The sequence below is a fragment of the Chelonoidis abingdonii genome, chromosome 6 (assembly GCF_003597395.2).
Source record: "Chelonoidis abingdonii isolate Lonesome George chromosome 6, CheloAbing_2.0, whole genome shotgun sequence".
In the NCBI taxonomy this organism is placed as follows: Eukaryota; Metazoa; Chordata; order Testudines; family Testudinidae; genus Chelonoidis; species Chelonoidis abingdonii.
In genome coordinates, this window is record NC_133774.1 from 48485591 (window position 1) to 48512206 (window position 26616).

Below are 26616 nucleotides of genomic sequence, written 5' to 3' on the forward strand. Positions count from 1 at the left end.
TCACCCAAAGCCTTTAAAATATAAGTAAAATATTTGTTACCCTCCAGTCCTCTGGAACAATGGCTGTTTTTAATGAGTGCATATTTTGTGAGCAGCTCAGCCACTTCATATTTAAGCTCCTTCAGTGTTTTTACACACTCTGCTGACAACGCTACTATAACTGTTTAAGTCCTGATTCTCCCCACACTCCAAAAACCAAAAAAAACTTTCAGGCTCAACTATAGGTCACAAATAATTCTGCTGATTTGAAATCTGTAAAATTAAGCATGCGTTTCCCCACTGGATTAGTGCCTTAAATTGCAGTGAGCCTGGCCTCTGGGGGCCATGGCTAGTAAACATCAGGAAATCTTTACAAGACCCCACTCCAAACTTTGGAATCAGGAAAGAGTCAACATTTTGGCTTCATATTTGTAGATTTCATTATTTATTTGTTGGAGATATACTTTTAAAACTCTTAAAAGATGGGAAATCTTAAAATAAATTTTCCAATAAGGTTATGTACCACTGATATCAGCACAGCTCTTAAGACATTTATAGAGCACCTTCCCAGAGATCTCATAAGTCTTAATATTTGTGAAAGCTTTTACCATCCCACTTAAATAAGGCATTATCCCTATGTTACAGATAACATTAGTTTTTGCATGAAAAGTAACAGCAGAGAAGGTAGAAAGATCGATTACTGAGATGTTTATAAATGTGCACACATCCATAGTACATTTGATAGAACTTTAGTAAATATCCTACAAATTATTAAAACAAAATATAAATTTGCTACTTTCATAGCATTTACACACTTGGTTTTCAAAAAATTCAGTAATTTGCAGCGGGTAGCTGTGGCAGTCCAAGATAAATCATCTTGGTCTGCACATATCACACAGCAAGGCACAGAACGGATATTGGCAACAAAACAGGTCTTTATTCCAGTTTTCCTAGAGAATTCTCACGAAGAACATAACTTGCTCCATCACATACTAGATCACTTTTGAGTCAAGAAGTGGCCTAAATACACATTCTCCAACTTTTCAGGCAAGGCACTAGCCAGGACATAATGAGCGGTCTTTCCTGTAGCTACGTCTTCACTACCTGCCATATCGGCGGGTAGCAATCGATTTCGCGGGGATCAATATATTGCGTCTCATCTAGACGCAATATATCGATCCCTGAACACGCTCCTGTCGACTCTGGAACTCCACCAACGAGAATGGCAGTAGCAGAGTCGACAGGGGGAGCCACAGACGTCGATCCCGCACCATGAGGACGGTAGGTAATTCGATCTAAGATACTTCGACTTCAGTTACATTATTCAAGTAGCTGAAGTTGCATATCTTAGATTGATCCCCTCCCCTAGTGTAGACCAGCCCTGTGTGAGCTACTGGCAGAGTTTGTTCCAGAGCCTATTTGTTCCAGCCCAAATACCCCTTTCCTGAAGTAAGTCCAGTTCTAAAAACTTAAAATACTTTTAAGTGTGAGGATACAGAGGGGAAAAAAGTAAATAAATAAAAAATACACACACCTCTAAGGATTGTGCGTTTGTTTTGCAGTTTTGTGGAGGTGAAGTTCCATGCAAAAAAAAAAAAAAGTGGGGAATTTCAGTTAAGATACATAATCCAATTTGCATATCAAGATTAGAATATAAAAAAGACTTAGAGTGCTTTCAACTCATGAGCCTTTAAAAACAAAAAAAGATAGGCTTACTGTGATCTGAGGTCATTGCTTAAGTCACTCAGCATTCCCATCAAAAACCTGTTCTCAGAGCACTGGGTTTACTGCTAATGAAGCTAGAAAGAAAAAATAAAAAAAACACTCCCCCCAACACACACTCCCCCCGACAAGTTCACTAAATGCTTTCTACAGTAACATGCAGATTTATGCAGCAATTACACACACTTATGTTCGTATAATGTAAATTCATAAATAGGTGATGGCAATACCAAAGAAATCTTTATATTGTATCAAGTAAAGAGTCTGCCAAGCGACCTGATTAAATTTTACACAAACCCATTAATTTTTCAGTAAATCTTTAAATGTGCAAGTTCTTTAGAATGGCCTGAATTTTTATAGAAAACTTCAATATGTCATCCTCTACCAACACATTTATATTGTAGTAATTCCCAGAAGCCACGATCAGGACTGGTGCTAACTGTGCTAAGCAGTGTACAAACATGCAAACTCAAGTTGTCATGCAAACTCAAATTGTAAGCTAGCTAGGGTGCAGATGCAAGACCCTGATTCTGCAATCAGATCTCCGAGTGAGGATCCCTGTGCCCACGAGCAGCCTCTTTCATTTCAGTGAGACTCCACCTAAGTGTAAGGATCCAACTGCGCAGATGAAATTATTGGATCAAGGTCTAATTTAAGTTTTATCAAACACCCCATAAAATGGGGATACTTTTAATGAGGTCCTGCAGGAATTTATTCTTGGCCCAATACTATTTGCTATCATGATCAAGAAGAAAATATCTGCTAACTTATCAAGCAAATCTTTGCTTGATATTATACTGGCAAACAGTGATAAAAATAGTCAACATTACATAGGCTTGGTCTGCATTAGAGACTTATGTTGGTAGAACATCGCTGAAGGGTGTACAACTCACACTCCTGGACAAGCAACTGAACTCCTGGTGTAGACAGCCCTCAGGAAGGCTTCTCCCATTGACATAGCTACCGCCTCTCACAGACACTGATGGGAAAAGCTCTCCCATTGGCATAGGTAGTGTCTTCAGGAAGTGCTAGAGCAGCGCAGCTGCTGCACCACTATGTGTGTGTAGACAAACCCATAGAAATATCAGGATTTAGAATACAGCTCTTGGACACACATTAAAATAATACTTTCCACATTTATGTAGCACTTTTCATCTTATGGCGTAGTGCCACAGGATCTTTAATCTCCATGCAGGAAGAAGACCAAACCTGTTTACAAGCCAGGATCCTAGCCACAGTAGGTACTAATCTATAACAGAAGGAGCAAGGGCTGACTAAGCCCTACCAGGATTTTAATGTTTCAGGAAGACTAGATGCAGCAAACCTAATATTTCAAAGATTAACTATCCCTTTATAGGCCTTTCTACAACTTCTATACTTGTGGTACAGAACCACAAGAGTTAAAAAACTTTTTTCCAAACACATACAAGGATAATACATTCAAAAAGAGAAAATTCATTTTTAGGGTTGTACTTCAATATAACAAATGACACAGGCCCTATCACACACAAGTTTCTGCATAGTAAAGCAGCTTTACATGTTGTAACTCCCAAGGTGTACACACTGAGCCACTTACTGTGCAGAAACTGTGCAGCTGCAACACTGTAAAAAAAAAAAAATAAATAAAAACCCTACACACCCCAACAAGGGGTACAGCTCCGCAGTGCCAGTGGAGACAGTGCTGTGATTGACCTCTGGGCAGTGTCCCACAATGCCTGTTCTTGCCCCTCTGGTCATCAGTTTGAATTCTACTGCCCTGACCAATCATCCCTACCCCATACATTCTTTTGGAATTTTGAAAGTGTCCTTCCTGTTCTCAGTGAAATGCGCTGAGACCACTGCATGCCCTTCCAGGTGGCCATGTCTGCTCCACACACCAGGCAATCCCCCGCTTGGAGCAATGCTTATGTCTTCTTTTTGTGTTTGACTCTCTCCTCCGGTTGTTGTTTTTTAATAAAAGAATTGTGTTGGCTTGAAAGCAATCTGTATTCTATTAATTGAAAGAAAACAGAGCCCTGCAAAACAGACAACTATCTTAAACCTTCATATTACATCCTCTGTGCCAATCACGATCACCTCCTAGCATTACAAGCACTGCACTGCCGAGCATAACAACAAATTTCAGCCTCAAATTGCTGCCTCAAGGCATCCGTGATCCTTGTGGCCCCATGCTGCGCCCCTAATAGCCTTGGTCTCTGACTGTTCAAGTTCAGCCTCCAGGTACTGAGCCTCAACAGTCCAACCCTGAGTGAAGCTCTCACCCTTCCCTTCACAAATATTATGGCTACAAGCATAGGAATATTGTCATCAGCCACCAGCTTCCCATATAGGCAGCGCCAGAGGACCTTTAAACAGGCGAAAGCAAACTCGGTCATTCTGCACTCTCAGCCTGTTGTTGAACTGCTCCTTGCTGTTGTCAAAGTGCCCCGTGAATGGCTTCATAAGCCACAGCATTAAGGGGTAGGTGGAGTCTCCCAAGATCATAATGGATATTTTGACTTCCCCATCAATGATCTTCTGGTCTGGGAAGAAAGTCCATGCTTGCAACTTCCTGAACAGGCCAGTGTTCCAAAAGATGTGCGTCATGCACCTTTCCGGACCAGCCTGCATTAATATCTTGTGAAACACCCATGCCTGGAGAACCACTAAGAAATACCCTTTCAAACTAATGTACTCAGTGGCTAGGTGATCTGGTGCCAGAATTAGAATGTGTGCGCCATCTATCACCTCTCCGCAGACAGGGAAGCCCATTTGTGCAAACCCATCCACAATGTCATGCAAGTTGCCTAGTGTCACGGTCTTTCAGAGCTGGATGCGATTAATGGCCCTGCACATTTTCAACAGTTGGACTTGTATTGATGGCTTTCCTACTTCAAACTGGTTAGCGAATGACTGGTAGCAGCCTGGAGTAGCCAGCTTCCATTGCCACATGCTTCTCCCCAACAGAAGGGCAGCTCTCATTCTCGTGTCCTTGCACCACAGGCTGGGGCGAGCTCACCACAGTCCCATGAATGTGGCTTTCCTCATCTGAAAGTTCTGCAGCCACAGCCCATCAACCCAGATGTGCATGACAAGGTGATCCCACCACTCAGTGCTTGTTTTCTGAGCCCAAAGGTGGCATTCTGCTGTGATCAGCACCTCTGTCAATGTGACAAGAGACAGACAATCTTGTGTCGTAGCTATTATGTGTGGCGAGATCAATGTCACACTCCTCTTGCCTTTTTAGCTTAAGGAATAACTCCACTGCCACTCATGACCTGTTAATCAGAACAAGCAGCATACTGGTCAACAGTTTGAGATCCATTCCTGCAGAATGAAGAGGCAGAGTGCACAGTACACAAACTGTTGCAAGATGGTGCCAAATAAGGACAGAAGCACAGGGATTGCTGGAATGTGAACCAATGCATCAGAAGGCATTGGGACAGGACCCAAGATGCCCCGTGACCCCTTACGCCTTCCTACAAGTCTTAGCAGCAACAGAGAAAGAGGAGCACTCTGGGTAGCTATCCCACAGAGCAACCACTCTGAATACTGCTGCAAGTGCCGCAAGTGTGAACATGCAATTGCGCGGGCAGCTGACAGTGCGAACACACAGCAGTGGTTTCCCCTTCAGCACTCTTTGAGCAGCACTGTAATTGTGCCAGTGCAGACATACCCACAGAAAACAATGCACTGCAAAGCACCACCACATTTGAAAATGCTACTTGCTTATAATTCAAATGAAACATGACCCCTCAAGATCTGCCTATCACTCATGACTGAATAACCAAATTTTTTAAATCCCTTGCAAACAAATTTAAGAACACTGCAATAAATCCAGGATATCAGAGCCAATTTAAGTCAAATGCATAACTCAATATTGGGATGCACCATAGTTATTTATATTGAACACACCACTGTGATATCTAGAAAAAATCCAGTATGCGTGGCACAGAATAGGAAATGCACGCAGATTTGCATAACTCATTTGTACAGCAAAAATGAGTACTGCATAACAGAAGCAATATTTCCAGTGAAATATCAGCACTTCCTGTTTCAATCACATTCCAAGTAGAATTTAGATATGCTCTAACTATTCAGTCTTCCACGCACACAAGATTTTAGGGAAACAAGCCCATTTTGTACAAAATAAAATGCAGGTAAGAGCTCCTATAACTGAGCACCGATTGTGTGTACTTGATTAAACAAAGCATTTAAACTTTAAGTCCTTGTTCAACAGTTAATGATTAACAACGTACAAAAGACTGGTTGAGATAAACATTGTATTTGGTTGCCAAATTGCACCATCAATAAAAATGGCCTAGCAGAAAAGTGTTTGCACAAACCCACAATAATCACAAGCACTAGGCAAAGTGTACACCCATAAAGTATACATACATAGGATACAGTTAACAGAATATTTTTGAAGGAGTGTATTTACCCATCTGTTTTCACATAGTAGACCCTTTAAAAATTTTACAAAGAATTTATTTTACTAGTTGTACTTAAGAAACAGCTGTTTGTTCCTCAACATCCACCACAAGAAGTATATGCAGACAAGATTATAGGTTCTGAAATTAAAAATGAGAAATGGCATCTATTTCTGCAAGGTGCAAGAAGTTAAGTCAGTGGCTTTTAGCAGAAGTAAGAACTTCATGGTTTCTCTATAATTACATAAAATAACATGTTACAGTATTTTAAAATCTTACAACCCACAATTGCAGTAGGAACTTGTTAGTAGCAATCTTTTAGAAAACCCGGATATCATTCTTTGCTGTACACATGTTCTGTCAAGATCAAGATTTCAGAAGAAGGTTTTTTAAAGAAAAACAGCTGCATAATTTACCAGGTTGGCTGTCTTCATCAAGACTTCATTTAATATGAAAGGCAAGTTCAGCACATCCAAAATTATAGCCCTCCATTCACAATTTTGTCACCGATAAATCAGCAGTTTTACTGTAAACAAATCACTTTTTTTTTTTTTAAAGGGAGTTTAAATCTCAGGAGTTGGTCCTGTGTAATTTTGGTGAACTGAAAGTTTACTGCCATTCTTCACTACAGATTGCATCTGTTTGAGATTTAGAAAAAAAAAGTTAAATGGCAGAATTATTTATACAGAAATCAGTTACTGTACATGCAGCTGCCATGAGGCTGTTATAGTGTAGGTTATGGAATATGCTTTACACTGACAGAAACATCTTAACATATCTACTCAAATTAGTTTATGGATTAGAAGTTTCAGGACTTTCTTATGGAAGCCAATGAAATGGCAACTGAAGTCTTTCCTATTTCTTTTTAAACTGCTGGTAGCATGCAGAGTTGAAGTCATCTCACACAGACTCAATCCACCTGGCCAAAACATCTTGCGGAAAGGAGGACTCAAAACTTCCAACTATAGCTCCTTTGCCTTCAGTTGTACAATGTATTTCCTTACTTGGCATTAGAAAAATATTCCCTTTGGAGTGCGTTTTTCTTTTGGTTTGTTTAATTCTTTCCACTGTGACATCAAAGATTAAAATATCAGATAATTATCTAGAAAAGGTTATCAGTGCAGACCAAGTTATTGTCATTGAAGCATGAACTGTAAAATAAAGCTAGTTATTTAGCAAGTTAGGGACATAAAACTTACTCTCTCAAACCAACCTGAGATTTCACAATACTAGCAAGAAATTCATTAGCACTTAATGTCAAAGGGCAGGATTCCCCTCATAACACCTGTCAGGCTACAATAGACTACTTGTATTTTTACATGCCTTTCTTTTAGCTGTGGAACTGCCTTGCTAACAATATGAAGGAAGAAATCCATCTATTCTAAACTGCATATGAGCATGAGCAGTGGATATCATAGGTGGGGGAGGCTGAGCCTTCCCAAACAGCCTGGTGTGGCCCCACCCCCACTCCATCCCTAGACTGCCTCCTGCCTGCTTCCAGTTCCCTTCCTTGCTCTTCCACAGCCCAAAGGCTGGGGCAGGCAGGCAGGGGCCAGTGCTCGCAAGACCTGGGAGTGCTCTGGGCCAGGAGGGGGACCACCCACAGCTGCAGTGGGGATGCTCTGGCACCAGTGGGGGAGATGGAAGAGTGGGGCCTTAGGCAGAGGAGGAAGGGCCAGGGGCTAGCCTCCCCGAATAGCTCATTCACCTGCCGCCCATGCATATGAGACAAGAGAACTATCTCCATTAAAACTGAGCTTGTTGAAAGCAGCAAATTTGCCTCCTGAACTCACAAACTAGAGGACAGGAAAATGTAAGATTACAACAATCTGTCAAAAACCTGAAGTCAGAAGTCTAAGGTTATGCCTATACTAGAGACCTTACAGTGGCACAGCTGTACCGATACAGCTGCACTACGCAGACAGGAGAGATCTCGTGTCAGCCTAATTAAACCATCCCCCACCAAGCAGCGATAGCTATACCAGAAGGAGAGTGTCCCACTGACGAAGTGCTGTCTACACCAGAGCGCTTCCATCAGCGTCATTTGGGGAGGGGGGGTGTTTTTCACACCCTGAGTGACATAAGCTTTACCAGCAAGAGTGCTAATGCAGACATAGCCTTAGTTAGGCCAAATGCTTAAAGCACCAAAAAGGTCACTAGCAGAAGGAAAAGTCTTGGCGATTTGCTTGCCTAATAAATTATAAGTTAACTCTAGCCTCTGTTGCAGTCTTAACTGCAGGTGCAGGTCCACTGATGCGGGAGAACAGCCCTGGAGCCCAGAATTGCTGTCGGCGGGCATGTGCAGATGTGTCAGTCTGATTTGTTTTTACTGTAGTCAACTGTGCTTGGCAAAGACTCATCAGCATAGTGTGTGTATTTTTATTCATATATAGGCAGCCCATGAGTTACAATGGAGGTATCTAATGGTCTGGCCTTAGCAGAACTTGTTTTCTGATTAGTGGGATCTTTTCAAAGTAAGTTGTTCTCTCCCTTGCTCCCCCACACAAATCAGTTCTAAAACTGAAAATATTGGTTTTCTGCTTTTTGATGTAAAAGCTATAGCTAAAATATGCAACTCAGACATATGCCAATACAGGTATAGTTTACAAATAAGTATGCTTTTGAAATGTGCAATCTTAGTTAATATTAATGATATGAAAATATCAGTAAAATTTTAGTAATTTGACAGATATTTAATAAATAGCATCATTTTCAAATGTGCTGATCATCAGTAACTTCTGTTGACTTCAAAGGGCTTGCTCTGTTTGTCTGCCGTACCTACTTTCTCTAGGCTTTGGATCCGGCCCATGGGATTGCCCACTGTGGTGCCATGGGCCCGCCCTGCTCTCAGAAGCGGCCGGCACCACTCCCCTGCAGCCCCTCTGAAAGAGGGCAGAGGGCTCTGTGTTGCCCTTGCCTCCAGGCACCACCCCCTGCAGCTCCCATTGACCGGGAATGAGGAACCACAGCCAATGGGAGCTTTGGAGAGGTACTCACAGGCAAGGGCAGCGTATGGAGCCCTCTGCCTTCCCTCCCCAGGGGCCACAGCATTTCCTGGAGCGGCCGGGGCCGGCGTGCAGGGAGCCTGCCCTAACCCCCAATGCGCACTGCTACCACCCCGGAGCCACTTTAGGTAAGCAGCACCAGGCTGGAACCCAAACCCCATCTGGACCTCAACCCCCTGCCCTGAGCCCTCTCCCACAGTTCACACACCTCCCACACCCCTGCCCTGAGCCCCCTCATACACTCTGCACCCCTCCTCTGCCCCAATCCCTTGCCCTGAGCTCCTTCCTGCACACTGCACCCCATCCCACACCCCCTGCATACAATTTGCCCATCCAGATGTGGCCCTCAGCCCAAAAAGTTTGCCCACCCCGGTCTAAATGGTAGTCTGAAAGGCTATCAGTCTGGTACCCTTTCACCATCATTAGCCTTCACTCACGTACTTAAAGATTACAAATGGAACAGATTCTCTTAAGGGACTACACTGACTGTAACCATTGGTGAAAATCCCCTGGGAAAGGAAGCTGCAGCTCTGTAAAGCAGCCACAACACCCCCTTACACTCTGAGTGGAGAGGGAGGTGAGCTCTAAGGGGCCAGAAAACCCAAAAGAAACAGGCAATACTGGCCAGGAAGGAGACAAGGTAAGTGACAGGTTCCCCAGCCCTGCTATAATACTCTTATTTTTCACCTTTGCACAGCCACTATAGTCCCCTGGGAGAGTTAAAGCAAGTGACCACATGAGTGAAAACAAGCAGGAAGCATAGCAATGAACCACCACTTGCTCCCCATCAGAGTAAATATATCTATTGTCCAGTATAGGGTGCTTAGCTATCCCAGGAAACTAATTTACAGAAGAAAGTAAGCCTAGTTTCATTTCTTATCTATATCCAAGGTGCTTATATGCCCCATCCCCCATCGCCACAGTAACTGAGCACCTCACAATTTTTAAAATCTTTATCCTCTCACTCCTCAGAGGTACCCATTCCCATTTTACAGAAGGGAAACTGAGGCAAAGGATAAGCAACTTGTCCAAGGTCACACAGGAAGCCTGCAGCAGAGTAGAGACTTGAACCTACATCCCCAAGTACTAGGCTTGCCCACTACCACTGGACCATACCTCTTCATGTATGTTTGGCAATCACTCCAAAACATGTCATCAGTATCAGTGACAGTGAAAAGGCTTAAAATGTTTACCATACACCTATTAACTAGAGGCTAATGCAAGAGAAAGATGAAGCTCTCAAAAATGATCCAATGACAGCTCCCAGGTAGAAGCCATGATGGCTTAGCTGGCTCAGCTCTCAATAGGACACTGCCAAATAACATCTCTGGCAGGATGTCATCACCCCATTCCATCTCTTCCATTAGCCTCTGGCTAGAGGTCTTTTGACGTCTGTGTCCGATAACTTCATAGGGACATGAAAAACCTCAAGATGTTGCAGACCACAGAACAAATCAGAGCTGCCATGCTAAAAAATGGAAAGCTGTATCAGATCATAAAGCTAGGATTGATTAGTGTTTTGAGTTGTGCAAATTTGCACATTAGCATGTATTTGTCTGAAATATTACAAGAGATTTCTGAAAGGATGCGAAAGAAAAAAAGTAATATCTGACTCAAAGGGCAGGGGAGAGAGTAGAGCAGAATACAAAATCTGAATACAGAAGAGCGATGATATGCCAAAGTTTGGGTTTTTTTTAAATGGTTGTCTAATGTTAGCCTCCCAAATCCTTATTTAGACAGTAAATAAGTGATCTGATTTCCAAAAGTGCTGAAACACCAGCAGTTCCCTTTGAAACAAAGATCAGAACCATTATGTACATTAAAGTATGCAACTGGGAGCCTAAAAAATTCTTTGCAGGCTACATTACACTCTTCCTGTGGCCAACACTAGCCTTCAAATCAGAAAGTTTCAAAAAGCAACTATTAAAAAGCATAGTTAATTATAAAATAATACCCATACAGAACTGTAATTCTTCCAGTTTGTGGTTAATGCTGCTGTGCTATATTTTTAAAATCCAGACTTGAATATTAAACTGATTAATACAGAAATGAAAAAATCTATCCTATAGCATTATTTTCTTTTGTTAAACATTAACACTAACCATCCAGTTCTTAAAGAGCACAAAACAAGTAAGCCAAATTGAGCCAATTCTATATGTAGCAACTGAAACAAAACAAAATTTCTAGAACATTCAGAAGTTTGTAAGTCTTTTGGTTTTGCAGATGTTATTTAATGCTGGAAAGGGGATAGCACTAGTGCTACCATTTCATATGGCTAAATTGGACTATGAAACTAACCTTAAGAGGTTCAGTGGTTTTTATATGATCACTCTTCAATGCAGAGGAGAAATCTCTCAGATTGTTAGTCAAGAACGATGTATAAAACCAAGGTAATTCTAGCACTCATATTTGAGTAATATCTAGAACATCAATACAAGAAGCATAATAGTACTTTCAAGTATAGGGTCAATGATAACGTAAAACAAATTCAGAGAAGTCTATGTTATGATTTTACCTACCATTGCTAGAACACCTAAGATTACTGAAACAAAGGTGAGAAGACATGTATATGAAATTGTCCAGTTTTTTTACTTTGTGCATAGTCAGTTCTCTCCACCCTCTTCACACACCTGTGTGTGTGAGAAGAACTTCCTCTCCTCCAGAAAAAAAAAAAAAAAAAAGATACAGGAAAATGTGGTGTAAATCCAGAAGAGTTGGCAGGATAATGCCGAGACAGTATCAAAATCAGTTTTAACATTGTTCTTATAACTGACTAGATTTCATATCCCGTTCAGTAGTTCCCCACTCACTGTATGGCCCTTCCACATCACTTTTCCACCACTGCCAATACCAAGCCTCAGGAACGTGTGACCACCGCCCTAGCAGCAGGTTTAAGTGCCTACAGATTTGCCCTTTTTACTCGTCGTTAACTCTCGCCCTGCTGTTTCCTCCCTCGGCAGCTCTGGGTTACTGTCAGTTTGAAAGGTGCTCTGCTCTTCCCCCTTGCGAGCTACTTCCTGGAAGGACTCTGAACCCCTGCCCGGGGCCACGTGCTTCACTGGGTAATCCCACCAGTAACTAATTGTCAGAGCTCTTGCCAGCGCCGGGCTGCTCGGGCACACCACCGAAACCAGAGCGCCCTGGGGCATGGCTGGGCTGCGCTTGCTGCCTGCAGCGAGAGCGGAGCGCACGGTAACTGGCTGGGGCCGGGCTAGAGGCGGACACCTGTGCAATCCGCCCGGGACTCCCTGACCCACAGGGAAGACTAAATCCCCTGCTGCAGCCGGGGGAGGGGGGCGCGCGCTATTTCCGACACGCAGGTAACTCGCCTCCCCCAGCAGGTGCGTACCTCAGCGGCAGCCAAACAGCGAACCCAGCCCTGCCCCACCCGCGCGCAGGGAGCTGCGTTTTCCCCGCACACGTGTCTGTCTCTGGGGCACTGCAGGGCGCCGCCACTCACCTGACTCTCGGCACTGGGCTTGGAGCTGCTGCCTCAGCCCCTGGGAGACTATTAGACCCCGGCCAGCCTCAGCCCCCACCCCGCACGCCAGGGTCCCCGCAGCCCCCCGCGTAACCCAGCGGCCGCAGCGTGCAGGCACTTACAGCCATAGCGGGGTCTCTGCAGCTCCTCATGGTACATCCTGGAGGCTGCTCCCACACACGCCTGGGGAGCCTACAGGGGCGCTTCTGCAGCACTGCTCCGGGGCGCGCGGTGCTGGCACGCAACCCGCCGCTCCGCGCCCACAGCCCGGGAGTGTGACAGGGGGGAGCTGCTGCCCCACAGCGGCCCTGCCCCCTCCTGCAGCGGGAGCCTGCCCGGCCCTGCTCCCCCACAAACTTCGGCTGGGCTTGTGTCTACTCCCACCACAGCCTCCCAAACTTCGGGCGCGCGGGCTACTCGGAGCAACTTCAGCCCTTCCTGATGCTTCGCCGCCGCTGTCTTATCCGCGCCCTCCCCCTCTCTGATTTGCTGTCTCTCTGCGGAGGGGGCCGGCCCTTCACCTGGGTGCACCCTCCCTCCTGCCCAGGCTGCTCTGTGCGCTTACTCAGCGCTCTCCTCCCCTCCTCCCAGCCTGTTTCCTTTCTCTTCTGCCAGCCCCGTTATTCACCCGAGGGGAAGAGGCGCCGAGCAGCGACCCCTACCGCCCGCAGCCGGCCAGCGCACCCCTGTTCCAACCCTCTGGTCTCCCCCTCCCAGCCCTCCACTCCGCCCACAGTCACTTCAGCCGCCGAGTCCTGAGGGAGGCGGCAGGAACCAGCCATCCCCAGCTGTAGCAGAGCAGCAGGCCGCGCACACTGAAACCAGCCCCTGAGTGATCTGTCAGCCTGCTGGTGACAAACCTGTGGCTTGTGCGGTTTCCAGCACCCAGGAAAAGCGCTAGAGAGGAAACAGAAGAGCAAAGGGACGTGCAGCCTGTTTCTGTCCCAGCTTGTTGCTCGGGTACAAAGAGACAAACACCCTGCTTTTCCGTTTGGGGCCCTTCCCTCCAAAGCCATTTCTTGCACGTGAGTGTTTCTTACTAGAAAGAAGCACAAAATAAAGAGCTGACGTTGCAGGCCCAGAGAGGAGGGGCAAACTAGCGGCATAAGTAACCGTCTGTTTGCTTGTAAATATTAAACACCAGGCTTCTCTAGTTATATTTAAATTAAAAAAAAACCTCAACTGAAACAATCATTACTGAGTTGTCATTTTATGTGTAAATAACCATCTTTAAACATGTTGGTGGACAACCCATGTTATAATACTATTTATTCTTGGGTGCATACACACAACATGGTAAAACATAGTAGAGAGCCATGTTTTAAGTATGGCAGAAATGTAGGCTAAAGCATGGCTCTCTGAAATGTTTATAACGTTTTCCATCCATATTATCATGTGTTTTGCTCCATAGTGGGCCTGGTTCTCATTTATACTCAACACTGCTCTGAGAGTGCATAGGAATCTTAAAATGGACGGAAATTACATGTGTGCTCATGTTAACGTCCCTTTATTCTGCCAGAATGGTAGCCTTAGTGTAACTGACAATCAGTCCTGGATATCTCTGGAGAATACAGGTACTAACAACAGGGTTCTTGCAGGAATATATTTCATCCCACCATGGTAACTCGGGTGAGTTGGGTTGTCCTTTATCAGAGTCCCCAAAATGTTAGACTTAGACTCTTAGCAGTGGGACCCACCTGTAGAACTCTCAGAGAATGTGTCCAGTCACTGCATCTCTGTAACTGTTGCCAAAACTCATCTTATATCCTTCCTGTTTGGATGAGTGTAATCATCACCATTTACATTTCCAGTGTCCCATTTGCCAGTATGCACAGTGTGGTTGGGGTTGCAATGAGGATCTGCAGTTGGGGAGCTGGACTTTGTTTCAGATTTAAGGTATCTAGTAGGTGTATTTTTGCTTGTAGGTGTTTATATAAATAAATATAAAGACTTTGTTATTTCAAAAGTCAGGAGAATCCAAATGAAAACTAAAACACACTTTAACAAATTAAAAAAAATCAGTAAGGTCCTTCCAACACCATCAGTTCTGTTAAACGAATAAAGAAACTTTCGTTGTTAAGAGGGAGATTTAGGTTTTGTTTATTATTCATTAGGAAGTTTGTATTCTCTTTGGCACTGTTTGGAAGTATGAAATGGCCCTGAGGAATGTGTGCCCTCTCTTACCTGTCTGCATTGAGGCCAAGCCTTGCTGCTGGAAACCACTTACTTAGTTCAGTGTGTAACTGATTTGTCCTATCTGCTTGTTTTTTCCCTATGGAGAGAATATAAAAGGGGGTAGAGGGAAGATACATATGCTTTCATGAATATCAAAGTAGTTCCATTGACCTATTTAGGGTCTCTGTTCTCCCCTTCATTAAGGCAACCAGAGGGAAGAGAAAGTGGCAGAACTGGGTGAGGCCTATAGACGAGGGGAAGGATGGGATGAGTCAGCAGCTACGGTTGAAGCTCTGAAGAATAGTAAGTCAGGGTAGCATCATTCTATAGTATTTCCTTATCAGCCCAGCAGAGATCTATATAGGTCTTAAGCTGCTGCAAGCAATATTAATACCAGCTTCACGCTTGCAACCTTGTTTGCACAGTCACAAAGTGCTGCAAAAAGAGCAAATGGCAGCTTAGCTTGCACAGGAAGAAGGACCAGCCATCACCAGTGAGAAGATGACTCCCCATAGACCCACAGGGTACATCTACATGACAAAAAAAAAATTAAAAAATCCTGCGGCAACATACCTCAGAACTTGGATTTACAGACTTGGGCTCCTGCTACAGCTAAAAATAGCATTGTAGACATTCCCACTTGGGCTCTGAGACCCATCCACTTTGCCAGGTTTCAGAGGGCAAGTCCACAGCCCAATGGGAACATCTTCACAGCTGTTTTTAGTTTAGCACCGAAGCACAAGGCCTGCAAGCCCAAGTCTTGGGCTCTGAGACTTGCAGCAGTGGGTGATTTTTTGCAGCATAGACACACCCACAGTTTCCTCTCGCCACAGATCTCTAGAATCCCCACGGTTTAAAGGCAACACTGCTTCTCTGCAGCCTCCCACCCCAAATCTCTCACTTCTGAGGGTATCTACACGCACACACAGACACACACACAAAATCTTCTGACCCAGAACTGGAAGTGTGTTAAGCCTGAACTAGCTTATCCAGCTGGGGGGTATAGGTTAGAGCCAGAGCTCCACTGTAAATTGAGTTGGAACCCATTCACTTTGTAGTAAGGATTCAGGCTAACAAGTGCTGATAGTCTTCCAATGCCTTCCCATTCCCACCCCCTCCAAAGGATAGACAAGTTCTACAGCAGTTAGCAATTGACTGGGAAAGAATCCTAGAGTGTCTCAGCAAAAAGAATCATGGGATATACCCCCAGACACACATACATGATGCAGAAACAATGAGGACACAGTAATGCAGTTAGCACTTAGCAATGGGTATGCTCACCCCCCATGCTAGACTAACCTTTGTGCTCAGATCTAGGCATCAAGCACCCAGGTTAACTGTGCAGGATAGGCATAACCTCAGGGGAGCACAAGGGAACTGTTAGGCGAACCTTTCAGAATTTTTGTGGTCTTCTATTCTGCATCTACAAATATGCATAAAGGATAAGATTTGGAGAGTAGGTTCGCCTAGAAACTATTTGACATACAAAGTGAAATTCCGGTTCCATTGACTTCAAGGGGGTCAAGCTTTCACCTACGCTACCCTGTTATTGGAAATACAAATATGGAATGTATATTATAGGTAATTGCTGATTTTAATTGTAATCATGAAGATTGACTGTACTTTAACATATCTGATTGAAGTTTCATTTTATGACTAAATGTTATTTTAAATATATATATTCAACTTATTTTAAATGCAACATTTTGACAGAAGAAAGAAACTGGTTACTTTAATTTAAAAAGTTTAACCTAAAAGAATGTGATTTATTTGTGCTTTCCACTGCAAGTTGCTCATAAGCAGTGTGAAAAAAATGCGGAGACCATTGAGAAATATGCCATATTTCATGATAGATGGAGAAATTCATCCTGTTTGGCTCCAAGGATTTTATTCCCAGGAGCCCAGTATAAGTTGTATGTATCATGCTATAATTTAAATTCCAGGTGTCATATTGTCATGGAAGAAGGATGTGGAAAGACAGATCTATTCTATTTTTCTGTTACTGCTTGACAGTGGAAAACAACTACCAATAAATACCAGGCAAAGTGCCAGTTTCATTTCCTCCATTTGAAACTGTGCCAGAAGAGTATTAAAGTAAAAAGTGAGACTAGCAAGCACGAAATATTTTTAATGGAGCATTAAAAAGGGTTGGTGGTTTTTTGTTTGTTTTTAGGAAAGGGATGACATTGGAAAAATTCTAGACAAGCTAAAGGCAGTTTTTAAAAGTGTTATTATAAAACTCCATTGACTGCAATGGGGGTCTATGCATCAAACACATTGCAGGATTGGAACCATAGAGAGGACACTATTTGCTAAAATATTTGTCGCTTCAGTTATAGATGTATGATACTCTGCAATTCTCTGTTTTTTATTCAGGAATAAAAGTCAGTGAGTTCAGTAAGTTTTTGCCTGAGAATAGACAGCAGAACTTGTCCCATAGGCCTCAATTAGCAAAATATTTAAGCATGTGATTGGCTTTAAACATGTAACTAGCCTCATTCCTATTCTGCAAAGCACTTAAACCTGTGTTTAAAACTTTAAGCACTACTCTTATGCTTAAAGTTAAGCACGTACTTAAGGGCTGTATTGAACTGGGACATTCTGTATTGAACTGGGACATTAAAGCTTGAACCAAAGTCCAAGGCTATGATGATAAGATTTCTGTTGACTTAAATGGGCTTTGGATCTGGCCCTTAATCACAAAGCACACTAGAAAACTATGGTCAAAATTTCTTAAGCGACTACTTACTTACACTTTAATTCAAATAATTTATTTATTAATATTTAAAATCTCATTGTTTTATACATTTTGGGAAAACAATAACAATAGTAAAAAAGTAGAGAGATGGAAGAGGTTGCAAGATGCCATCTTTCTAACAGGCCCTTCTAATACTCACCTAAAATAACAGTCTAATTAATGGGAACTTGCATGACTAAAGGTAAAGGACAAAGTAAAACCTGAGTCAATACCTCAGGAGTATGACTTTGTCACATTCTTCCTGTGGTGTTAATGGGAGTGGGTTAAATGGGCAATCTTTTTTGCTTTAAAATGACATCATTCCTAATTTTCAAATAATGTATTAATTTATAAGGTAATAAACAGATTTAAGATCCTAAAGCAGTTTTGGAAATTGTGGCAATAAATTCCAATAAGGTTTTAACTTCCACAGGTCAAAGTCTGCTTTCAGTAACACCAGTGTAAATCCAGAATAACTCCACTGGCTGTATGCCAATGTAAGTGAAAGCAGAATTTGACCTCATATTCTTACTTTGCACTTTGGATTCATGTGATTGATTTAGAAATCAGGACCTTAAAACCCTGCTGTTACAATCTGGTTTGTAAATGCCACACACATTTTTTATGGCTCATTTGTATACAATCCTGGACTATGATAGTGGTGCAGTCAACAAATTATATTTTTTTTAAATGAGCAATGATCCATTCCCCTGTCAAAGATCCTGTGGCTGCACCAGGCTAGGGACTGGGAAGTTTCCTACCACATGCTGCTCCTACAATACAGGCCCTAATTAGCACTCCATCCTCTACACATGTATTTGGCAGAGACATATGCTGCAGTGAGACACTACTACCACACTGTGCAGACCCACAAGCAGGGTTTAGGGTTGCCACCTTCCAAGTTTTTCAAGGATCATCCCTATTTTTAGGTAGCTACAGGGCCACCCAGAGGATTCAGGGGGCCTGGGGCAAAGCAATTTTGGGGGCCCCTTCCATAAAAAAAAGTTGCAATATTATAGAATACTTATTCTCATGGGGGCCCCTGCGGGGCCCAGGGCTTGGCAAAAATTGCCCCACTTGCCCCCCCTGGGCAGCCCTGGGTAGCTCTCCTGGAAAATCTGAGAGTCTAGTCAGGTTATTGTAAGTTCCAGTTTGTGTCAGTCATGCTGTTGCTGGCTCCTCTAGTTGCACATGGCTGTAGTGGCAGGAGCCGCAGGGTGCTGGCACCTGCACAGAGTGAGTTCTAGCTCCAGAGTGTCTCGGAGCCACAGGGTGGGGGGGCAGTTTGGGACCAGTGAGTGGGACAGGGGAGTGTGAGGCTAGCAGCCGTGTAGGTACCAGCTGTGGGTTCATCACAGGTTGGCAGCAGAATTGATTTGGCCAGTGCTACATCCTATTTGTTGAGGTCAATGCCCAGGACAGCACCAGCAGCAGGAGCTAGCATGTGCTGGTAGCCCTCTCCCAGGAATGGGATGGGGAGACAATGCCTTGGGTGGAGACAGGCAGTACCCAAGGTGTATGTGGTCAGGAGTGGGGGACAGACAGATGTCCCATAGAGTGAAGGAGGGGGAGAAATGTGTGAGCGTGAGGCATGGACCAGGCATTGCTAGGCTCAGTGGTAGATTAGACAGGTGAAGTGAATATCGGATTTAATGAACAGAACAAATATTGATGCAGCTTATTTCATCAATATTTGTTCTGTTCATTAAATTTGATATTGATTTGCCTATTGAATAGTTTGTGATTTCAGAGAAGTGAAAAACCATTTTAACTGTATATCGTAGTAAGATTTATATATTTTTGGAAACCAGCCACTAGAGGGGGACATCACTACAGAGTCTACACATAGACTAGTCCAACAGAGGGCAGCAGTATAAACATACCAATGTACTACAGAGAACATATTACAATAAATAAAATGTCAGACGTATTCTGCCTGATACAGAGGACTATGGCCCAGTTCCTCAAAACTATTTACGCAATTAGGCATCTAAAATATGTTTGAGGATCTGGGCCTAGATGTCTAATAAGCACACACTTTACATATCAATTTGGTCAGGAATCTAGTGTAAATGTTTCACAACTCAGGACTATGAGAATCAGATTAATGTAAAAGTTGTATTACAAGAACATAATATTGCAGATCATATATTTCTCACTGCCTTCTAATTCATGTTCCAGCTCAGAAATGGCTGTATATGAAGCAACGCTTAACTATAGATAACAAATTGTAACAGGTTCACCATTTATTTATTTACTTAGCTGCAGCTGATAAGAGTTAAAACAGAAGAAATATGAAACAGAAAATTGATGAGGAAAAATACAAGTATCAGTGTCAAGCATCCCATTGTAGGCACATAGGTCTAAAAACAGAGTAGTCTTCCATGCTACTTTGTATTTCTTGACAGTCCTGCTGTATACAAAGGGATTTTACACAAAGAGGATATTGATAGTTGAAATTCTTGGGTGGCTTAAGTAGGAGTGACACAAATGCATGCAGGTAATTAGAGAGACTAGGCTTTCTGTTGGAAATAGCTGCTTTGATGTCACTTTTCCTGTGACAATACATTTCTTTTTTTTGTAAATTATGTGCTGTGATTAGTTGCATTTGTCCTACAGAAAGGAAAACTCCATTTGCTACTTTAAATGAGCTCTGTCCAAAATGTCACAGAGCAACTGGTTATGTTTTAACTTGTACGTGAGAGAAAGAGGGAAAGACACTGGAACTGAGGCTATGTCTACGCTACAAACCTTGCAGTGGTACAGCGGTACTGCTGTAGCTGCGCTGCTGTAAGGTCTTCCCTGTAGCTGCTCTCTGCTAGCAGCAGAGTGCTCTGCTGCTGGCATAATGAAGCCACCCCAATGAGCAGCGGTAGCTATGTCAGCAGGAGAGTATCTCCCGCCAACATAGTACTGTCCACACTGGCACTTTTGTCAGTGAAACCTATGTCGGTCCTGGGGAGGGAGGTTTGACACCGCTGACCAACAAAAGTTTTACTGACAATAGTGCTAGAGTAGACAGAGCCCGAAGCAGAAAGCTACAGTAATTTTATTTGGTAAACAGAGCTGTAGAATTGCAGAATAGGTGTGTCCAGTTTTATTCTGTGCAAAACAATAAGGAATGTAATTAATATAATTCAAGCTTTCAGTTCTCAGAGAACTTTTAGATTGTTTTCTTCATGCACCTAATTAAAGTGTAGCAATATGAAGTTATTCTTCCCATGCTGGCCCTGATGCAGACTAAATTACAATACATTTGAACAAAAACAACATTGGCAGCATTGAAACGCCTATAGCTACAAAAAACAAATTGCAATACAGTAACACGCATAAGAACTGGAATACAGCTAAATTCTGAGACATGCTGAGCATTAGGGCCTGATCCAGTAACCCTTACTCATACGAGTAGTCCAGTTGTGTTTGTGGATTTCTCAAGAGTCCGGGTTGGGCCCTGTTGAGCACCTACAGCTTCTGTTGATCTCACTGGTGCTGAGAACTCTAATGTGCAATCAGAAGCTGGACCAAGATGTACAATTTTGCATATTCTTTACAGAAAAGACCTTTACTGCATGTTTTTAATTAAATCTGCAGGTAAAGCAACAGCAGGAAAAACAAAATCTGAACTTTCCTTCTCTCCCACCCGCATCAAAGCTGTTTTACCGTTACCTAGGGCTTGTCTTCACTGCAACAGTTATAGATCAAAGTTCTCCACTCAGACTAGCCTGGTGAGAGCAGCCCAACTGAACAATACTTCAGTTTCACAGAGTGATTGGATTAGCATCTGACTGTGCTAACTCCAGTCGTAGTGTGTAGCTGCATCAGCAGCACTCAGGCTTCAACCCATAAAACCTGTGGAAGAGCTCTGTGTGGCTCTAAAGCTTGTCTCTCTTGCCAACAGAAGTTGGTCCAGTAAAAGATATTACCTCATCCACCTTGTCTCTCCAGCTAGCTTGAGTTAAAGGTACCACTTAACTGGACTTAGAGATTTTTATGTGTCAACAGGAGTCAGGTTTGGGTCAACACTCAAGTTAATCTCAAGTTGACACTGCAGTGAAGACAAGCCCATGGATAATCAAGGCAGCCACTTCAGCAGAACAAGATGTTCCAGGCACAGTAGCCTCCATGCTGCACTAGTAAATCAAGAGGAGTTTTACCCTTGATTTCAATGGGAGTTGGATCTGGGCCATAGAAAGAGAATCTGACTTCCCTTTTCAGTGAAGTGATCCAGTTTTGGGATGCATATGAAAAAAATATGAACTTTCTTTTAAAAAATCAAACTCCTGTTTAATTTGCTGCCTATTATACTCCTACATCCCTTTCAACCTTCCTTCTTCCCAGGTTTCTCCCTCCCATCAAATATCTGTGGTTTGGATAATTTTGCTCATATATATTTTTCCAAGTCAAATCTCATTTTGTTACCTGGAGGAACAGCAACTGCTACACACCATAAAAGGGTGTGGTTTGCTATCCCCTGCCAGCCTTTTCCCAGCTGGTACAGAAAGGGGTAAGCCATGGCCATGCATCATCTTCACTCCACTCTCCAGGGTTTCTAGAATGCAATGAAGGGTTAACCATCAGTAGGAAGGTTAAAGCTGCCGCACATCCTGCAGGACACAGCAGTACCACACCCTCTGTTGCTTTTCATGGACTCTCTCATATAAAGAGATAGGCATCAACTGCAGAGACTAGCATAGAGAATACAGCCGAATTAGATTGCAGCAGCATCAACATGGCATTTATTTTATATATTATCTTTTGTCATTAGTTAAATAAGCCAATCTAGCTTAGGTACTTTTATGGCCGCTATCCCTGTACTAGCTGAGCACCCCATAGTCTTTAATGTATTCATACTCATAACAGCCCTGTGAGGTAGGGAAGTGCTATCATACCTCCAACACCAAATGACAAATAAAAGGAACCCAGCATTTTAAAAATCTCATGATTTGTAATCCACTCTCATGGTTTGGGAGGACCCAATTCATGAGTACTGAACACATGGCAATACTATGATGGTGGCTAAATGACTCCCTCCAGATTCAGCCCAGGCATTGTACTGTATTGCACATTAGAAGGTGGGGGGGAAGGAACTTGTGTGGAAAGTCTAACTTCAAGTGGCATTTATTTTCTGCTAGTTAGAAAGCTGACGTTCCCTAGACATTAGAATGGAATGCTATGTTATTTTTATAAGGTGGGATCAGCGAAAAAAAAAAAAGGAGCACTACATTTATTATACTCTTATTTTTAAATCTGTAATTTTTACACTATACACTCATATTATTTAGATAGTGTTGTGTAATAGCTGTTGTTGAGCTAAGACACCTACAGTAATTTTTTTTTAAAGATACCCAGATATCCACTATCTTCAGTTTTTCCCCTTAACAAAGTTGGAATCCCAGCAGGGTCTGACAAATCCTGTCTGCCAGGGCCCCTAACAACCAACTTCTCTGCTTGAACAAGCTTTTAAAAAGTTTTTGTTCAAAATGTCTTGGACAAATGCCCTGAATCCTGCAATAGCGGCAGTGTTTTATAAGAAAGAGTTGATGGTGTTTTTCAGAGAATTCTGAAAGCATTTGTCACCTTAATTAAATATTTATTTATTTATTTATTTAAAAATATATTTTTACTTGAAAGAACCTTCAGCTCAAGATATAATGAATGACTGAATACCGAGATCTGGAGCTACTCATAATGAGGGAACATCTGTGCTCTGCAACTGCCAGCACAGTCAGTGAGAACCACCCTTTACCAGATAGTATGTGGATTTGGTGAGATTTAGATTGTTTCCTTACACATTATCTGGGGATTAGGCACTGTCTTGTTATTGTTTCTTTTTTTCTGTGGTACCTGGATGTCTTAGGATCTGCATGTGTCCTCAATTGCATGCTTCTAATGACATACATGTGTGTTTCCTCAACACACAATATTTACATATTTATTTATTGGACTTTATATTAGTGCCTATGGACACAACTCTAGGCCAGGGGTTGTGGTACATGTATGTGGCGTTATATGAGCTTATTGGAAGTGGTAAATCAAAAACTCTTAAACAAAAACTAATGAACAAACACACCTTTCAGTTTCAAACAGTCACATTGCTGCACACCAGAAAATGCCCAAGAAATACAATACATTCTCCTCTCACACACTGATGCTGTATTTTGGGGTAACCTATTGTTGAAAATCCACAAGAAGCCATTAATGTGGAGAGAGTGGACAGATAAGAAAATAATTTGTGTCTCTCAATTGATCTCAGAGAATCAGTTTCTGCCATTCTAAGTGCCCCAACAATGATATAATCTACCTGATCCAGCTGTATGGCATTACCTGCAGTTTAAGCTTCTCTTCAATAACATGTTTGATTCTGAAGTACTGGAGGCACCAGAGTCTCCAGAATTGTTGGTGATGCTATTCACCCCCGGGTGCTGAAGAAAATAGCTGAAGAAATCTTGGTGTCACCAGCAACAACAGGGGAGCTATAGACCAGTCAGCCTGACCTCAGTGCCTGGAAAGCTAGTAAAGCAGTGTATAAAACATTCAGTTTGTGAATACCTGGAAGGTGAAGGGGTAATCACTAGCAGCCAGCATGGATTTACTAAGAACAAATTATGTCAAACCAGCTTGACTTCCTTCTTTGTCAGGATAGCTGGTTTGGTGGATAGGGGGAATGCAGTGGACATAATATACCTGGGCTTCAGCAAGGCTTTTGACACAGTCCCAAATGACATTCTGATAAGTAAGCTGGAGAAATGCAGGATTGGCAGAGCTGATACATAATTGATTAAACAGCTGCAAATAAAGAGTATCTATTAAAGCAATGATGTCAAATTGGAGGGAGATCTCAAGTGGGGTTCACAGGAATCTGTTTTGGGTCCAGTGTTATTTAACATCTTTATTAATGACATGGATGTAGGAATACAGAGCAGTGATCAAATTTGCAGGTGAGACACAGCTGGGGGGAGCTGCCAACACTTTGGAGGATAGAGCTGGAATTCAAAGGGATATTGATACATTGGAGAACTAGGCTATAGACAACCAAATGAAATTCAACTAAAACAAATGTAAGGCGCTACACTTAGGAAAGAAAAAACAAATGCACAAATATGGCACTGCTGAGAAGGATCCGAGAGTTGTGGTGGATCACAACCTCAACATGAGTCAAGAATCTGATGTGTTTCCAAAAAAGCAAATGCAATTTTAGGTTTCTTTAACAGAGACATAGCAGGCAAATCACAGGAGGTGAGACTAGTGCACTACTTGGCACTGGTTAGGCCTCAGCTGTAGTCTGATTGGACTGTATCCAATTTTGGTCACCAATGTATAGAAAGGATGTAATGAAACTGGAAAGGATCCAGAGGAAAGTGAAACAGATGATCAAAGGGATGGAATGCAAGCTACATGAGCAAAGGCAGAAGGAATTGGGTATGTTTAGTTTGGAAAAGAGGAGATTAAGGGGCATGGGGCACATGATAGCGGTCTTCAAATACTTGAAAGGCTGCCATAAAAAAGATGGAGAAAAGTTGTTCTCTCTTGCCACAGAGGGCAGACAAGGGGCAATGGGTTAAAACTTCAGCATAGCAGATTTAGATTAAATCTCAGGAAAAGCTTCCTAACTGTAAGAACAGTAGGACAGTGGGACACACTGCCCAGGGAGGTTGTTGAAGTTCCTTCACTAGATGTTTCCAAAAGGAGGCTGGATAGCCATCTGTCTTGGATAGCTTTGACCCAGCAAATTCTGTGTCTTGGCATAGGGTTAGACTAGATGACCCTTGCAGTCCCTTCTAACACTATGGTTCTATACAGAGAGAGCTCCATAGGTTGCAGCCTGTGACAACTTCATGGCCAAATGAACCTCCCTAATTTAGATTGTTCCAGACCTGGTGCAGGCAAGGATTTGCGTGTATCCTGGAACACCAGCCAATGGGGAAGCATCTTACAAAACATTAAAAATTCTACTATTGATCTATGGTTAAGGCTGACTCATCAGAAAACTATATTTCATCCATACTGGTCCCCACATAAGTTACAGGCCTGGGCTTTGCAAAACAGGCTGCTGCTAGAGATGGATCTCCCAGAGCTGTACTGGCTCACATGCTTTGAGACTGTCCCAGGTTATGATCCTTTTGGTTAGAAGCAGGCGGGAGGATTAATGATAATGGATACCTCCTGAAAAGTTACTCCCCAGAAATGTGTTTTGAGATATATCTCTTCATCTTGAACACTCTCCAGTTCAATTAATATTAACAAGAGGGAAGAAATGCCAAGCCAAAATAGAGAAAGAATATTTAAATAAGTTAGATTTATTCAAGTTGTCAGGGCCTGATGAAATTCATCCTAGGATATTTGAAGAACTGGCTGAAGCAATCGTGAAACTGTTAGCAATTATCTTTGATATCTCATGGAGGACTGGAGAAGAGCAAATATAGTACCTATCTTTAAAAAAGGGAAGAAAGAGGACCCAGGGAATTATAGACCAATCAGCCTAACTTCTATACCTGGAAAGATGCTGGAACAAATTATTAAACATTCGGTTTGTAAGCACCTAGAGAATAACAGGGTTATAAGGAATAGCCAGCAACAAATCATGCCAGATCAACCTAATTTCCTTCTTTGACAGGGTTACTGACCTTGTGGATAGAGGGGAAACTGTAAAGGTGATGTATCTTGATTTTAGAAAGGGTTTTGATACAGTCCTACATGGCATTCTCATAAGCAAGCTAGGGCAATATGGTCTAGATTAAATTACTTTTATGTAGGTGCAGAACTGGTTGACAGATCGTACTCAGAGTAATTATCAATGGTTCACTGTCAAACTGAGAGGATGGATCTAGTGGGATCCCATAGGAGTCTGTCTTGGGTCTGGTGCTATTTAATATTTTAATTAATTACTTGGCGAACGGAATAGAGATTATGCTTATAAAATTTGCACATGGCACAAATATGGAAGGGGTTGCAAACACTTTGGAGAACCAGATTACAATTCTAAACAACCTTGAAATTTAGAGAATTGGTTTGAAATCAACAAGATGAAATTCAATAGAGACAAGTTAAAATACTTCATTTAGGATGGAAAAAAATCAGCTGTAGTGATACAAAATGGGGTATAACTAG

At 42.6% G+C, this 26616-nt stretch overlaps 1 protein-coding gene across 2 annotated transcripts in view; it reads right to left on the minus strand.

The window, feature by feature from the left end:
* The window catches only part of IQGAP2 (IQ motif containing GTPase activating protein 2), a 254515-nt gene extending 241317 nt beyond the window's left edge, over positions 1-13198 (minus strand). Inside the window, exon 1 of one of the 2 annotated variants that reach the window (XM_032774320.2) lies at positions 12719-13198. In XM_032774320.2, coding sequence (XP_032630211.1) covers positions 12719-12755 — 37 coding nt within the window. In that variant the 5' untranslated portion in view covers positions 12756-13198. The remainder of the gene's footprint in view (positions 1-12718) is intronic. The other variant, XM_032774329.2, reaches the window with a different exon arrangement.
* Between the last annotated feature and the right edge of the window lie 13418 nt (positions 13199-26616).